At 38.5% G+C, this 17,842-nt stretch overlaps 2 protein-coding genes across 2 annotated transcripts in view; both read left to right on the plus strand.

The window, feature by feature from the left end:
* The window catches only part of coro7 (coronin 7), a 144,780-nt gene extending 133,971 nt beyond the window's left edge, over positions 1-10,809 (plus strand). Inside the window, exons 13-28 of the mRNA XM_042504153.2 lie at positions 733-831; positions 915-1,004; positions 1,154-1,313; positions 1,589-1,764; positions 2,390-2,498; positions 2,623-2,709; positions 2,830-2,972; positions 3,155-3,259; positions 4,181-4,266; positions 4,755-4,896; positions 5,004-5,093; positions 5,636-5,752; positions 6,775-6,910; positions 7,061-7,152; positions 7,299-7,385; positions 7,978-10,809. Coding sequence (XP_042360087.2) covers positions 733-831; positions 915-1,004; positions 1,154-1,313; positions 1,589-1,764; positions 2,390-2,498; positions 2,623-2,709; positions 2,830-2,972; positions 3,155-3,259; positions 4,181-4,266; positions 4,755-4,896; positions 5,004-5,093; positions 5,636-5,752; positions 6,775-6,910; positions 7,061-7,152; positions 7,299-7,385; positions 7,978-7,986 — 1,728 coding nt within the window. The 3' untranslated portion in view covers positions 7,987-10,809. The remainder of the gene's footprint in view (positions 1-732; positions 832-914; positions 1,005-1,153; positions 1,314-1,588; positions 1,765-2,389; positions 2,499-2,622; positions 2,710-2,829; positions 2,973-3,154; positions 3,260-4,180; positions 4,267-4,754; positions 4,897-5,003; positions 5,094-5,635; positions 5,753-6,774; positions 6,911-7,060; positions 7,153-7,298; positions 7,386-7,977) is intronic.
* Positions 10,810-11,882: 1,073 nt separating this feature from the next.
* pam16 (presequence translocase associated motor 16) lies at positions 11,883-17,138 on the plus strand. The gene is made up of 5 exons (XM_042504157.2): positions 11,883-12,037; positions 13,777-13,861; positions 14,130-14,266; positions 15,463-15,528; positions 16,966-17,138. Exons 1-5 carry the CDS (start codon positions 12,035-12,037, stop codon positions 17,053-17,055), a joined length of 381 nt encoding a protein of 126 aa, XP_042360091.1. The 5' UTR covers positions 11,883-12,034; the 3' UTR covers positions 17,056-17,138.
* The last annotated feature ends 704 nt before the right edge of the window (positions 17,139-17,842 follow it).

Below are 17,842 nucleotides of genomic sequence, written 5' to 3' on the forward strand. Positions count from 1 at the left end.
TCCCCCAGAACTGATTCGTTAAAGTTCAGGGAACTTTAATGCTGAGAGAAAGATAGCTCGTTCTATTCTTTCTCTTGCAGTCGATCCCAGAGAAACTTTCTTAAATTTACACCATGTATTTAGTCATTACCCTGGACAGGTCGACTATCACAAGGCAGACACTCAGAGACAGACCATTCACTCTCACATTCACACCTACTGGCATCTTAGAGTCACCAATTAACCTGCATAACTTTGGACTTTGGGAGGAAGCTGGAGCACCTGGAGAAAACCCACGCTGACACACGGTGAAGATGCAAACTCTGCACAGAAGAGCCTCAGCCCGGCTGGCAAGTTCAAACCCAGAACCCTCTTGCTGTGACGGGCAACAGTGCTAACCACTGCACCACTGTGCCACCCTGCACATTCAAGTGTTTCATCAAATTCGACGTGTTGCCAATCTTCACAACAATGTCCTTTTTGTATATATATTGCATCCTGCGCTACTGGCACCGAGCCGAATCAAATGGAGCCACATTTTCTATCTCTTCTTAGACATTATTTACATCAGTGTGACGCTCACTGTAGCCAGGCCTCTTCAAAGTACAACACACTCTCACATGAGCACAGAGTCTTTCCTGCATTCCTCTACAATGTTAGACAGCCGATCACCAACATTATTAAATCGTACTTTGATACTGAATGACGCCATTTTTCAATATTCAGTAGTATCAATGTCACAATGTCTTTCAGCATTCAGGTCATGAGTTTCAGGGAGATCTTTACCCCGACACGGTGGGCACAACTCCAGCCATGTCTGCTGAGGAGTGGTGGAACGGAGGGAACAAGCAGGTAAAGGTTCTCCGCTCTCAACAAGATTATCCAGTCTTCACACTGTTGGAATGCCTCAAGCCTTCAGCTGTGTTTGTCCTCAGGTGGAGAAAGTCAGCCTTAATCCAGACAAACAGCCCAAACCAAAGGCTCCAGCTGCAAAGAAGGAGCTGACCAGCGGAGGGAGCAAGGAGGTAGAAAATGCTTTTGTATCACTTGGTCTTGCATTTGGTTGTACTAATAATCCATCATTAGTGATGGCAGTTGCTAATTATTTATCGGGAATTCAGTCCTAAAACGGGGGGTAGTAAAAACTCTTATCAGCCAGTGTACTGTTCTACAGGATCCAGCTCGAGGCTGCTCCACCTCCAGCAGTCCTCTGAGCACTCCCAGTAGCAGTGCTGCCCCATCCCGCTCTCCCTCCTCCACCTCCGGCCTCTCCTCAGGCTTCCTCCCCAGCCCCAGTCCCAGCCAGAGTGCCAAGGCCATCCAGAGCATGCTGGGTATAAATACACACACATCTGAAATCTCTCATTCAATCAATAACTTTATTGTCATTGCACAGCTGTATAATTAGGTGTCAACAGTGGGACATAATCTGTACAGACACTTCATAGACTAGCAAACACATTATAGACACAAGTATGAAATCAGTAAATTAGTTAAAGCAGGATAAGCACCTGAAACCTCTCGTTACTCATTATGGTGTCTGCCGTTTTAACATTTTGTTTCTTTAGCTGCAAAGCTGCTTGTTAATTTAGAAATATCTCTGATGCAGGGCCGACCTCCAAGTTCCGTCACATCCAGGGTGCAGTGATGCACCGGGACACACACCTCACCAACCTGCGTGGCCTAAACCTGACCACGCCAGGAGAGTGTGACGGCTTCTGTGTCAACCGTCAACGCATGGCAGTGCCCCTCGCCATCTCCGGGGGCCAGATCGCCGTCTTTGAGGTACAGTAGCAGCTTGAAATTAGATTAAAAATTGGTTGTTTGTCTTTTTTTCTTACAATATTCTTCATATATTAGTCATATTTTAAATCTTTTTCTGTCCATATTTAACTGTTATAAATACATCTTCAATCATTTTATTGCTTTCCAAGATATACTTATTGGATCAGCACAAAGCCCATGCTTTACAATTTACAGTCTAATGAAAAGAACACAAGAACTATAGATATATGTATAACAAAACCATGAAAAGGGGATAAAAAATAAATAATAATAATATTAATTATAATAATTTTTTTTAAAAAAGAAGAGGTGACTAGAGTTCCAGCATTGCCTGTATAAACAGGGACCATTGTTGTTAAATCCGTCCTTTTAACTGTAATCTTGCTGTGATTTTTTTCCCCATTTTTAAGACTTTTTCCTCGCCGTCTCTTCACCAATTTATGCTGGGGGCTACGTCTTTAGCCAGGTGGCAGTTATATAATTTCACCATCCAGAGCAGAGTCCTTATTAAATTGATCATTTTTTTCTTTTTGGTCTTTTTTTCCTTTTTATTTCAATTACTTGGACTTTTAAATTAGACTCCTGGGTACTGTGTGTGAGTGCCTGTTTTTATTCCTCTCCTCAGCGCTCTCAGCCTGGCAGGCTACCAGACACAGCTCTGCCCACCATCCAAAACTCTGTCAATGTGGTCGACTTCTCCTGGGACCCCTTTGACACACACCGGCTTGCTGTTGGTAAGAGATTACATGAACTGTGTAGGTGTGAGTGTCTGCAGCGGTATGGTCTATTTACTGCCTGTCCTAATAAGTGCATTAATGTAATTTGACATGCCTGTCTCTCTCTCTCTGTTTGTGCTAGCTGGTGATGATGCAAAGATCCGGGTGTGGCAGGTACCAGAGGGAGGGCTGACAGAGACCCTGACTGAACCTGAGCTCATCTTGCAAGGTAGGATTCCACCCACCTACTGAAATCACCTTAATTTAGTTTTCTCTATAATAGATTGATTGACAAGCCTGAAATACAGTAAGAGTTCAGTTGATTAACAGCTGTTGTGACCCCTCGCAGGCCACACGGAGAAGATTTACTCCATTAAGTACCATCCTTTAGCCAGCGGACTCCTGGTGTCTTCATCCTACGATCTCACAGTCAGACTGTGGAACCTGGAGAGCGAGGAAGAGGTCAAAATACTCACTGGACACCAGGACCAGGTAGGTGACCAAGATCCACAAATCATGGAAAACAAGACAAAATAAATAAAACATGATCGATATAGAAACTTCAGACATTTGCATCTGTTCACTTAAACTCACTGGAGTAAAGAGGTCAAACTTTTCATTTTATAACTCTCTGAGCTTCTTCTTTCTCGTTTCCTCGTGTGAATGATATTCAGATCTTCGGCATGGCGTGGAGCCCAGATGGTAAGCTCTTGGCCACAGTGTGCAAAGATGGGAAGGTTCGCATCTACGACCCCCGCAAGTCTACTGCACCTATGCAGGTATATACAGCACTTTCAAAAATGTGGGAGGATGCAATTAAGAAAAGTACATTTGTCTTTAAGTGTACTGTGACAAAGGTAAACACGTATGTAGCTTCACTCCATCTGCTGTACATACATTTAACAGCTCTTGCATTCATACATAAATTTCATTTAATTACACCTCTTTTATTTTTTACATTTTTTTATTAGTTTCTTCTTTATTTTTTTTTCGCCTTTATGAATAGGACAACCATAAATAGACTTAAAAGGTGGGAAAGAAAAGGGGAATGGCAATGCAGCAAAGGGCTACAGGCCAGAATCAAACCTGAGCCACTGCAAAGCTAAAGGGTCGTCTTAATTTAACTTTTTTAAACCACTATTCAGAGCCATGTTATTTGATAAAAAATGTGTTTGTTTTTAAAAAAACAAACATGTGGTACTGGGCTGGTTCACTAGACTAGTTGTTTCTACAGCCAAATTTTCAGAAGCAACATCAGAGATGTCTTCTGGTAGTAAAATAAACATTTAATTCACAGGCAACAGCTCTGGTGGACATTCCTGCAGTCAGCATGCCAATGACACACTCCCTCAAAACCTGCAACATCTGTAGCATTGTGTTGTGTGATGAAGATGAAAATATTAATATCCCCTTATCGTGACCAACCTAATGCACACCTGTGTAGTAATCATGCTGTTTAATCAGCATGTTGATATGCCATACCTGTCAGGTGGATAAATTATGATTTATGTAAATGCTTGGTAATCTAGATTTAAACAAACAAACAAGCAATGACACATTTTGGAGAAGTAAGCCTTTGATGTGTATAGAAATTTCAACTCATGGAAAATGGGAGCAAAAACAAAAATGCTGCATTTATATTTTTGTTCAATGTTAATATCTTACACTCATACACAACACTTGTTTTCTTGTTCTCTTAGGAGGGCCCAGGTCCTGAGGGCCACAGGGGAGCTCGTGTGGTGTGGGTGTGTGAGGGAAAGTATCTGCTGGTGTCAGGATTTGACAGGTACTATGCATGGCAAAGACGCTATTATATGTAATGTATATTTAAAGTGGAAATAGACAATAGTTTTGCTTCAGCTTATCATTATGAAGTGAATATCAAATGCACTATTTAATGTCTTCAGAATAATGACACCACTGGTGTTTAGATTTTTTTTTCTTATCAGCCTTCCTAATCCTGTCTGCTACTAGATCTGGGTCAGGTCTCCCAAAAAAATGAAGGCTCAATTTACAACAGAGCCCATAAACAGCCCCTCATTTTTTTCCTCTTGTAGCTTTCTGTAGCTAACCCCAGTTACCAAAAAGTATCAATTTAAGTTCTTTGCAGTTACTATCCCACATAGGGGAAATTTTGGACTGTGGTAACTGTTAACTGTGGAAACTTACAAGTCTTTGAGGAAAAGAGAAAGCGTGAGACCACCATCATATATGTCCAGTAGGTCAGTGAAAAGAAAAGTTCATCGCTGATTCTTTGTTGTTGTCTTGCTGCAGTCGCAGTGAGAGAGGACTCTACATGTACTCTGCGGACTCCCTATCCTCTGGAGTCGTGGCCAGCGTCACTATAGACATCTCCCCCTCCACACTCATCCCTTTCTACGACCCCGACACCAGTGTGGCCATCCTCACTGCAAAAGTAAGAAAATAAAAAAAACTATATATAGTAGCATTTAAGGTACATTTTAAATTCAAAACATGAACAGCATAAGAATTTGATGGAACTCTGTTTAATTTGTTTTCCAGGGTGATACCAGAGCGCACATTTATGAGGTGGTCCCTGAGGATCCGTACTTCATTGAGTGCAGCAGTTTCAATGCTTCTGAGCCACATAAGGTACTGAGCCGGACTCCCTCTTACTTTCATTCATTTTTTATTGTATTTTAAATGATCTGTCTGTCACATCTGCATACTGTAAATAGATAGCCAGAGTAGCTACCATGTTAGAGCCCATGTCATATTTTCAATGCTGTACGTGCTGTTATTGTGACTGTGACATTGTAGAACAAACATAAGAGATCATTTTTCATCATTTTTCATATTAACTAAAAAGAAATGCAAACTTTGTTTCTAAACACTAAATATAGATAAAAATGTGTTTAAAAAAAAAAGAAAAAAGTTGAGCATGTTTAGGAAATTAATTAATTATGAGACAAATCGCACCACATGACATTTTTAAGGCAACAGCCAGTTCATCTAGATTAAAAGACACTAAAATGTTAATTAAAAATTCTAATATTAATTTATGTGTCCACAACATTTTAAATGTATAAAAACTGTGACAATATTCTATTTTTTTTGTTTGGTTTAGTGCCGGCTTGTTAAGAATCCTTACATGTCATTGACCCTATTACACTTCTAATTGTTTCCTGTTGCAGGGTTTGGCCTTTCTGCCCAAGACGGAGTGCAACGTGCGTGATGTTGAGGTAGCCATTGGACTAATGCTTACCAAGACATCCATAGAGCCAGTAGCCTTCAGAGTGCCACGGGTCAAGGTGAGCTAACTGCACCATCTAGTGGATAAAATACTGCACACTATCCTGGTAGTTATTTTTGGCTGGCCCACATTGTCCTTTTACCATCAGTCTCACGCTCTAATGATGACACAAAAGCAAATCTCACACCAAAACACTGCTACAGTAGAAGTGTTGAACAAACATATAATGCAGTGAACAACTTTGACTGTAAAATAAAGTCGATTATTTGACAACCGAGCGGCATTTCATTATCATGGATCAAACAGCTGATCGCCGGACAGCGCAGTTAGAGAGAGACAGACAAAAAGAGTGGGGCTTCTCCTTACAGCACCAAAGTGTCTGAATGAACCAACAGCCAAATATTCAGTGGTTTTTAAAATACTCTTTCTACCACATCCACTACCAACCTTACCAGTTAGAGAAAGGGTGAAAAGTAAAGTCAGATTTTGTTTGACATAGGCCCCCAAATCACTAAACCCACCCCGGAAAAACACACTCAAATTGCAGCTACGTGCGGTTAGAAACAAAGATGAAATACACTAAGCAGATGTACTAATTTCCAAATAGGCACATTAGTAACTTATTCTGACATAACCACCATGATAAAGTAGATTTAGATTTAGTAATTTTGCTAGTGATAATGTAGTTAGTGTTAAAGTATGACAAAGGACAAAAAAGTTAAAGATCACAGCTACTCATGGTCAGAAACAGCAGTGAAATACACAGTAAGAGATGGCTGACTCTCTGCAGAGCTCCACAGCTTTACCCCTGCTGCTGCACAGAGCCACAGAGCACTGTTCTCTTCTATTTTGAAAGCTTATTCATACTGAAAGTGTTGCATGTCCAAATTGCACCAAATTTGACAATGCACATTCTTGGGTCCCCAGCAGTACACCTACAAAGTGTGATGTAGATCAGATGAATGGTTCTTGAAATAGTCTGACAACACACAGACAGAGATTTCTTGCTTTATAGTTGGTAGGCTGTTGCTTTAACTATATAAAGTGTAAATAACTCCATGTGTGATTCTGTGTCTGCAGAAAGAGTTTTTCCAGGATGATGTGTACTCGGACACCGCTGTCAGTTGGGAGCCAGCGCTGACTGCCTCTGCCTGGCTGTCTGGCTCCAACGGCCAACACAAAAAGATCAGCCTAAAGCCCAAAGACATGACGCCAGGTGTAGACACGGACCAAATGAATGCATACCATGTGACCTTGTCTAACATGGCTGTAGCTTTAGATGAAGATGCTTACTTTTATACTCTGTCAGTATTGGATATGTCCAATTATGTTTCTGTTTGTGACACTATGTGTGTGTTTCCTTCAGTGAGCGAGGCCCCCAAAGAGGCTCCAGTTAGGAAATACCTGCCCTCATCTGTTTACCTGGAGGAGAAGACTGATGAGCAGAAGAAAGAGGAGGTGAGGATGAGCTGCATCAAGTGTGTCGGTCATTATTATACATGTTATCTACTTCAAAATCATCACATACATGTAATATTGGCTGAGAAAAAGTAGCTGTGTTTTCTGATGATTTAACACTGAATGTGTGTGTATGTGCGGTGCAGCTGCTCAGTGCCATGGTGGCTAAGCTGGGGAACATGGACGACCCGCTGCCGCAGGAGTCCTTCGAGGGGGTCGACGAGGACGAGTGGGTAAGTGAATGTGATGGACACTGCTGTGAGATCTCAACTCTAATGACATTGTCTTCATGATTTCAGCTACACACTCTGCAACCAGTAAGTGTTGCAGCAATAGCAAATTATCACGGTATGATAAGTCATTCAGAAAGTATTGCAGTTTTACCATATCATGGTATTACAGAATTATTATTAATATTAGTTACAATGACCCGAAATGAATGAAAACAGAAGGAGTTTTTTTTTTTTTTTTGGTTGACGAAATGTTATATTACTTTAATGGAAACTGCAAAGACATTTTTAAATGAGAGTTTGTGTAAAAAGTCTCCCTTTTGAAAAAAACTTAAATAAAGGTAACTGCAGAAAAGGCAAAAAATTGTGCAGAAAAAAATTACCAGAATGCAGGAAATTGTTTGATGTTAAAAATCTCTTTATTTTTGCATAGTATAATATTATAATAAGTGATTCCAACAACACAGTTTTGCTAAATATTAACACAAAACCATCATTTCATCACAACAGCAGGGACTGATGAGGTTTAAGGAAATGCAAATTCATTCCATTTCTCTCATCCATCTTTGCCAACTGTGGCTGTTGTCTTGTCCAGGATGACTAGAGGCGACGCCATCTTGCCTTTGGTTCAGTCATGGTGCCAACAGCAGAGAGGAAAGATCAACTGTCAAGTCACGTTGCCATGTGTGTGTGCGATGGTGCCACCCACACGTCCTCTGAGCTTAATCATCTCAGCGCACAAAGAAAACTGTACAATGTGAAAGTATAAATGATATTGGAAAGAAAAAAAAATCACAATAACTAACACGGTCTGAGATTAGTATGTATCACAATAACTGTTAAGGTTTGGAAAATCAGATGTCATGTTGTCAACAGTAGTTTGGTGTTCATATACAACTGCATGAAATTTGATATGAAAATCATTTTCAGCTGTAATCCTTAAATATTTCAGAAATCAATCTGGGATCAATCTGTCTTAATAACTGCTTTGTTATGTTAACGTAGACTACAAAATTATGTCAAACTTTTCATTATGTTGTGAAGAAATCCCATCGTACAAGATAAAACAACAATTACATTTTAAAAGTTGTCTTATTGAAATCATGTATCAGGACACCTCAAACATATTTCAGGTTAACCACCGTTCTAAGTCAGTTCAAGGAGTATTAAAAAGCAGGCAATCATAGCAATAATACCTCTGCCCTATGCTGTATTACCAGTTGTAACAGAAAAGCACAGTTTCTGTTTTTGGTAGTGATATGTGGCCGTGGTTTAAAGGTCCAGTGTGTAGGATTTAGGGGGATACACCGGCAGAAATGGAATATAATATAGTAAGTATGTTTTCTTTAGTGTGTGATCACTTGAAAATAAGAATTTACAGGTTTTCGTTATCTTAGAATGAGCCGCTAATATCTACATAGGGAGCAGGTCCTTAAAGGAGGTTAAAACAAGAAATCATGGTGTAAAAATGCACTTTCCAAAAGGCTCAATAAGTGGTTTGCTATCATAAAATATGGTGGTGAGTCATTTGTTTACCTGAGACATCTGCAGTCGTCCTTGGGTTGAAATATAAAGAAATTGGTGAAAATTAGGATTCTGCAACTATTAAAATGATTCGCGATAAAAGCCCACAATCAAATGCTTTGTATCATGGGGTCAAAAAGGGTGTCTCAGCGTTTTTTGAATGGTTCCCATCCACTGAGCTCACCATGTTGAACCACATGTTTCTACAGTAGCCCAGAATGGACAAACCAAAGGCTGGCTCTACATAGGGCCATTTGTGTTTTTTCCATCAACCGCTGTAGTTAGCAGCCCCTCTGTGATGAGAGCGCAGGGGACTAAAACACTGATTTTTAACATAAAACTGCTTTATTCAGTGGTTTTACTGATTTAAAATGCTGGGTCAGTTTGTTTTGGAGAGGAGGAGACCTCAGCGGATTATTCGGCTCATGGTAAAAAACACCCCGAACAACTGGATCAGAAACAAGGAGAGCACACGTCTGCAACATGCCAAACTGCATAGGAGAAACACTGATTTGTAACATTAAACTGCTTCATTCAGAGGTTTTACTGGTTTTATTCACCTGATCTGTTTGCTTTGATGTGAAAGAGACCTCTGCACTTAATTCGGCTTCCAGTAAAATCCTCTTGAACAATGCGAACTGGAAGAACTTTCAGCTGGTTGCAATCTGCAATGCTCACCACTAGACGCCACTCAAGCTCCCTACATTTTACACACTGCTCCTTTAACACCATGTTAAACACAGAGGTGTCCTGATACATATATATATATATGTCCTCCTCTTGTACTCAGTATTATTTCCTTATATTAAGATGCCAGGTTGTGTACCAATGCATACAAAGTTGTTAACCTGTGTGTGCACAATTACCTCCACTTTGGACCACTGCTTGCTTTTTTCTACTGGCCAGTCCTGTGAGCACACACAGTCACAATGTGTCTTTTGAAAGATGTAATGTTGTTGATGATCTCATTAAATAAGTGAACATCATGCATCTAATACAAAAAAAAAAAAAAAACACGTCTTCCTGTTTGATCAGGTAAAACACACACACGATTACTGTAACATGCTTAAGCCTTCAGCTGCAAAAACCACACTGAGGATACAACAGGGTCACCAGTGTTCATGTTTGGCCATGAACTGGAGTTTCTTATGATATAAACATTAAGTTCACTTTTTCTTTGTTAGCCAATGATAGAGTAAAATGCCATTTTTCACCATAATGTGTTACTGTATTTGTACAAGTTAGATCTGATTGAATGTTTTTGCCATCTGGTAGTCTTATAATAGTCTTAAAAGTAGGGCTTAAAGGTCAAGGAAACGGGACTGTTGTTATGCATTCAAAGCCAAACCACCTCCTTTTTGGAGTTTTTAGAGCGGCCTTTGTGTACTCTTAGATTTCCTTTTATTGCTGGGGAACTTTTAATCATGATCTTTTTGTTTTTCCGAATGTTTGGGGATATTCTTCGCTTAAATGAGCTAATTTTCGTATCTAATGTTTACTAGTAGTAAGTAATCATGTTGGCAGTTAGAAAATAACTACAGTATTAATGAATTAAAATGCAGCCATAACAGCAATATCTCCACTAATCCAGGCTTGAACCCACCGTTTGATAACAATCTTTGATGGATCGATTCAGCCATGCATGGTCGTGCACATCGCGTTGTACAGGTGAACTGCAGGTGTTGTAGGTGTTTGTGATGTACATTGTATGTGCTTGTGGTTCTCAGACACCATACTTTGTAATATTGGGATTGGATTACTTGCCTTCCATTGTGTTAAAAAAAGAAAACTCTCTTTTTTATACAGTGAGTAAAGCATTGGTGTTTTTTTGTCTGTTGTACTTGAGGAATGGTTTGTGGATTTTTTTCAATATTGTCTTGCAATAAACACATTTTTGAACCCAGCTTGTGCTTTTGTGGTGAAGTCGCCATGAAAAATCATTGTTAATAGATTTGTGGGAATGGTTTAAGTGATTTCTGAGCTCATAAACATCAAGATCTTGTTGGTGGAGTCGGTTGGCATAAACAGGCAAAGAAAATTTTGAAAGTGTATAAAATAAACTTAATACAATAATATTTGTCAATTAAACTTGTTGCTGGCGCACAGCTATTTTCCTCTGAAAGTCACAGAAACAAAAATGTAACATTAAAATGTTTTCTTTAACTTCACTCATCTACTTAGTTAACACATCTGAAAGTCACTAACGTTGTTTGGTGAAGGTGACATTTCAGTTTTATAGAATCTAAAGTAAAAAAGTGGTTTGTGGACTAAACTTTTTATAAAACCCTGTTAGAGATATTGGTAAAGTGTTACTTCCCTTGAAATAGACAAAGGAATCAGCTATATTTTGATAAAAGATCTGAAGTCTGTGATGAAAGGGGGGAAGATAGCTAATATAACTTCATCACAAAGATTAGTTAAAGTGAGCGGAGTTGGTTGGCATGTGGGAACTTTTGTTAGTGTATTTTGAAAGATTTAAAACAATGCTACATTATTAATTTTTTATCATTATTTTGAATGCCATTTATTTGTTTATTTATATGGCTTTATTTATCTAGATAGCTTTAATTATTACTCATCATAACTTTAAAAGATCCCCGATGGGACTGGTTGGCACAAATTCACTATTGATTTTATTCACAAATCACCAAATGCTGAGATCTCATCCTTTGATTTGCTGCCGGTTTGAATATTCTACCACAAAATAATCCTGAGAAATGCAGCAGAGAGTAAAAAAGCAAGTCCCAAACAAATTGAACACATTCTTTACTATACTGTGCAAAATATTTTTATGATGAATTTATAAAATATGTTGTTTTATTATGGAGTAGCTGCCCTCATATATTTGCTGATCTCTCTGCCTTTAAGTTAAATAAATATATTGTTTTTGGTCGCATTTTGTCAACAATTTAGAAGACTGTTGGGAGGAAAAGACGCTGCAGTTTGACCTCCCTGTCAGCAGGTGTCAGTATTAAAAAAAAGTCTGTCCACGTGATTTATCTTGAATCTGTGACGTCGGTGCTTCCTTGAACTTTGACCCTTAAAAATAACCTTCATCAGTGTACATGCTGTACATGTGTGAAAACAGGAGTCTCACACTGTCTGAAGGACCTGTATAATACCTCAAAATGGTAAGAAGACATTCTGCAGTGTTTATAACGATAACGATAGTGAGTCAGCTTACGCTCGTTAGCATTAGCACGAGACGGTGTGACGCTGCTGTGTGTCTCTGTCGCAGTTTGTCTCCTCAAAAGACAGCTGTCTCCTCTTTACGCGACAATGTTCATTTGTTTTAGGCAGAAACTAATGTGCCAACATGTGAGTGAATTCACGTCTAAGCAGCCATGCCGCAGATAAAGACGCTCAGAGTTCACAGCTAAAGGTTTCCTCTCAGACCCGCACCTGCAGACAGTTTCCTCCTCCTGACTTCAGATCAGTGTTTCTGTGCCTGCAGTAACTGTGCAAAAGTCTCAGGCCAACATATATATATATATGATTTTTTTCTCACCATATTGACATCCTTACCTTATCCTTATTTGCACTGTTCTTTCTACTTCTATTGTAAATTTCTACATTTCTTCTATTGTAAATGTTTAAATTTCTATTTCATATTTCTTTTATATTTGCTAAATGTTAGGCATTCTGTGGACAGCAAAGTAAGAATTTCATTGTACAGGGAAACATGTTTCCATACTGTGCATATGACAATAAACACTTTGAATCTTTGAATCTTTGAATCCTTACCGGGGTTGGAAGTGATTTTTTATGGCTTGTGGACGGTCGTTGTCTTTGGGCTGGTGAGTAAAGCAAATCCTGCAGCCACTTGCATATTTCACCAGCATTTGGTTGGTGGCTGGTGCTCATTTCCAACCTTGATCCCTACTAATAAATTCAGAACAGTAATTGGCTTTTTATGCAGAAATAAGAACTGTTTCCCTTTTTTTACACAGTACATAGTGTATATCTACAATTCTACAATTTCATTTAGCAGACGCTTTTATCCAAAGCGACGTACATCACAAGCAAGAATTTAGACTTAAGGAAAAAACCCTTAGTAAGTGCAAAAAGTGCTTCAGGTGTGATTGGTCACAGGTATTTCATCATGCAAATGTCATTTATGGAAAAGTTGCCTCTACATTAAGATCAGTAGATCTGTATATCACTCAGACCTAAGGTTCATAACCGGTGATCCCTACAGCGCTGCCACCTTATCAAAAGGTCAGCTGGCCACATTTGGCTGTGAGGCGAGATCAGCTTTGTTTTTTTTATTTATGAAGCTTTAAAACGGATGCTTCCTCCCTTTATTTCATTCCTTTTTACTTTAAACTCACACATCACATATTCATAGTTGCAGAATAGCTTGTTGCTCCACATTCCCCAAATCAGAATTAGAACTAGGAAAAGTTCAATTCTCTTACAGTGCACGTTATACATGGAATAATCTGCTTAAAAAACTTAAGCTTGATCACTTTTCCACCAATACGGATGTTTAAATGCCTTATTTCAGGTCTTGTTTTAATTGAGTGTAAATATTTCTAAATATACTTCTACACCATAACATGTTTGTTATCCTGTTTTTTTGTTTTTAGCTGTTTACATTGCTATTATTGTTTGTTGTTTTGCATGATTTTTTTAAATATATATAAAATATATCTAGCCAAGAGAGTTCAAGACATGCCTGCTAAAGTTTTTTTAATTGTGAAATATTTGTTTGTGTGTTCTGGATGAATTTTGGTAAAGAGACTACTGAGAAATATCTATGATTATTATACTCTCTCTTTTAACTCCCATGATTCAATGCGGATTCAGCTAACTGCTTTTTGTGATTAATGTTTGAGTTTTATGAAGTTGTTCTTAATTTCCTCTGCAGGCCAAATATCTTGCACAGATCATTGTGATGGGCGCACAGGTGGTTGGACGTGCATTTGCTCGTGCTTTACAGCAAGAATTTGCAGGTATGATCCATATACTATAATATATACTTAAATTATTAAGTACTCACTTAATAGTTTAAAATGCCGTAATGTAAAATCTACATCTATCTACAACATAAATCTGTTGAGTAACATTATAAAATCTTATGTTCCAGATATGATTTTGCTAAAATTGGATAAATGAGCCCTAATTGCAGCTTTACATTAAGATTTTTGCTTTTACATTCTTTTAGGTTGTCAAATGAAATTATGTTTCAGGTGTCGTATTTCTGTTGTGTTTCTCCTGCAGCCAGTCAAGCAGCGGCGAAGGCCAGGAGCCGCGCAGGTCAGCAGTCTGCTGCAGCCTCAAGCATCACTGGAATGAGCCTGCAAGAGGCGCAGCAAATCCTCAACGTCACCACACTCACACCTGAAGAGATTCAGAAGGTACAAACACACTTTCTGTCTCGAGGAGATTTCAGCTGACAAAATGTTGGTACCGAGCTACAGAGCCTTTAAGCCTTTTTATAATGCAGTCGGCTCAGTACAGTTTTCTCTGTCCATTTCACACTCTGTTTCAGGATTTTTCATTCACTGTAGCAAACACATGCTACAGTCAACATGTTGCTCTGTCTGCACAAACTGTGGAACTGTCCCGCTGGTAGACGAAACTGATTCAAATACGAGCACCTGTGTGTCTTAAATATTGCTTGAAAATAATAATAATAATAATAAACTTTATAGAGCTCTTTTCATATATGGAATGCAGCTCAAAGTGCTTCACAATAAAAAAGTGCAACAGAAAAAACAAGAATAAACAGTCATAAGACTTGTGATGAGAACATCGTATAAAAGTCAAAGTCAAAAGTACAAAGAGTTAAAACTGTGCAATAGCAGAACTGATGTAAAATAATAAATACAAAAGTTCAGTTAATTAAAAGTGAGACTAAATAAATAGGTTTTCAGTTGTCGTTTAAAATGTTCACAGAGCCCGCTTCTCTTTTGGCTTTTGGAAGGATGCTCCTTTGTTTCAGAGCGCAGTGAACAGAAGCTCTGCCTGTTGTCTTGTGTATTTAAAAACCCAGCAGTAGAGGATCGAAGAGCTCGTGAGGGTTTATAAAATGATAGAGTCTGCAGTGTAGGCCGGTCCCAAACCATTAAGAGCAGTAGGAATTAGCTAATAATAATAATAATAATAGCTAATTAGCTAATATATTGGCAGAAGTGGGAAAAATATGTTTATAGTGTAAATCATCTGAAACTAAAAACTGTAGTGTTTTGTCACTTTAGCATGAGCCGTTTTTATCTGTATAAGGGAGCAGTTCCTCGCCATTTTGCACTGCTATGTTTCTACAGTTACCCGCACACAAACCAAACACTCGCTATAGATAGGCATGATGGAGAGCATTGGAAAAAAATGCTTTTTTTAAAAATGTTAAACTGTGTTAGTCAGTGTTTTTACCAGTTTAAATCAACAGGTCTGTTTGTTTTGAGGGTGAGACCTTTATCGTAGAGCTGGCTGCAGTCTGCAATTTTCACCAGTAGATGCAACTGAATTCCCCTAAATCTTACACACTGTCCCTTTAAATGTACATAAAATGCTGTGACTTGAGTACTGACATTAAAATATTTCTATCTTTCAGAACTACGAGCACCTTTTTAAAGTCAACGACAAGGCAGTGGGCGGTTCATTTTACCTCCAATCAAAAGTAAGTGCTCCGTATCTTTTGACGCTATACATTTCACTTTGTTATCAAAATGTATTCAGTTCCTCTGTTCACATGTGCTGTAGAGTGGACAGTTAAAGCAACATGTCTTATAATTTCAATGTGTTTATAGTTCATAAAAATGTAAAAACTGCACAAGAACATAGAAAAGAAACATAACAACATGAAATGATGAAACCAAATACTTAAAAATCCAGCTCAAGACACGGTGACCAAACCGTGACATGAAGTCGAATGTTTGCACACTCTCTCTGAAAGATTTTCTGAACTGTTTGTGATATTGACTGACTCACACTGATGCTGCTTCCCGAGTTTCCAAATAATATGAAGCCAGTGTGCGCATTTCTTAAAAATACCGCTTGACAGGTGGCAGTACAGGGCTGTCCCAAAATGACTAAAGCCACTGGAAACCAAAATCCACAATATCCTTCTAACCATGTCACTTAGGGTCTTTTGTACATAAAAATAAACATTTAGACAGTATTTTAAATTGGTTTCTATTCAAATTAAAAAAAATTCTACTTTAAGTGTTCTTGATTTTCTTGATATTGGGTTTTGCTTGTGTGGACATTTATTACGAAAAATTTGCAATTCATTTCCGAGACGCACAAGTGGGTGCAGTTGTTCTTGTTTGTGCGGTCCCTGCGTGCGTATCTACCGGAGAGGGTGAAAATTTGTCATTTTTATTGCGGTTGACTCGGAGAAAGCTTCTTTTTTGGTGAGCCGTGCTCGAGTTGTCTACAAAACTTTCCGCATATGCAGCGCTCATTTACCCCAAGACACGTCCAGTAATTTTGGCTTGCAAAATGGCTACGACAGCTGGAGCTGTACCCTCTCTCCAGACATCACATGTCCCTGATGTCCCCCACATGGAGACTGATCATGTAAGTTGCTCATGATAGATTAATTTAAGATATATATGTAACTGACTCATGAGGGAGATGCCATTAAACGTTCTGCTACGTCCACACAGTCTTCAGAAATGGGCAAAACAACAAAATAAGCTTTTTTTTTTTTTAAACTAGATTTTCTAATAGTTAACGATTATTTCATTCAGACTTTTGTGGAGGCTTAATGACACACTCAGCTTTGATTTATGCAGTTTTACTGTTTAAAGCTAAATTTCCAGTGGCTTTTTTCCCCCCTTATTGCAGTTTCAAGTCAGGTCACAATTTTGAGAAAGAGTGCTTTAAAAATAACATTCAGTATTATTTCTGTCTTTGTGTCCGTTAAATTTCAAATTGTGGCTGATGTGAATCTGTGTGTATGTGTGGGAGGAATCCATTCTTTGAACTGCATCTTGTTAAAAATGTTACTCATTTTTTATCACTAAGCCATTCCTCTCTGAGTGAGATGTTGTTTTGGTTATTTAAAGTGTCTTCCCTTTTTTTCTAAGTCATTTTTATTGTTTGTGTCCAGGTGGTGCGGGCTAAAGAGCGTCTAGAGGAGGAACTGAGTATTCAGACGCAACAACAAAAGCAGCAATCACAGCAGAATACAGAAACATGAACGATGAATACATGCTCGTCCTGTCTTTCCTCTCCCCGTCCTCTGTAAATTATAGCCCAATAAAAGCCTTCTTCTTTTCTCTAGTCTTGACTTTGTGGCATTTTTTGGCAATGGTTGTGATTTTAAGACAGGGAAGCATAAACAAAACTCAAGAATATTGTATTATATTATATATATATATATGTGTGTGTGTGTGTGTGTGTGTGTGTGTATATATATGTATATATAATATATAAGTTTATAAGTGATCCATATGGAAAATTTTAATGGTTTGCAATGATCTAAATCCACAAAGAAAAGCCTTGTTATTAGTCAGTTTTCAGCTGCTGTGTATTTGAAAAGCAGAGATGCTGAACACAGTTTGCTTGTTGACTATTAATCAGGATAACATGTTTGTGTTAAGGTGTGATGGCAGCATCAAGTGTGTCGGTTTTAAAAAGGACAGTTTTGAACTGGGTTTGAAAGAGGTGCTTATACGATAGATGTCAGTCAGCACACCCACAGTTTGGAGAAACCGGCTGGAGTCCAACATTGAAGCTGAGCGATCTGCTGCTGTGGATGCAGGTACAGTAAGCAACAAAAAATATTTTAGCCACCTCAAAAAAATTAATATCAGTTTAAGTGCGTGATCTATTCAGAGTATTTTCACTGCCTTATCTTACCATCAGACATCTCTTTCCATCAAAGAATCTGTTAACATCTTCAGTTTCCCCTCGATACTCTCGACAAAACCACCAGACTCCACAGAGGAAAAACAGTCATTTCACATCACTGAACGCAGGAGCTG

This window comes from Plectropomus leopardus, chromosome 18 (genome assembly GCF_026936395.1).
Source record: "Plectropomus leopardus strain MGB_pleo_1.0 chromosome 18, ASM2693639v1, whole genome shotgun sequence".
Lineage (NCBI taxonomy): Eukaryota > Metazoa > Chordata > Actinopteri > Perciformes > Serranidae > Plectropomus > Plectropomus leopardus.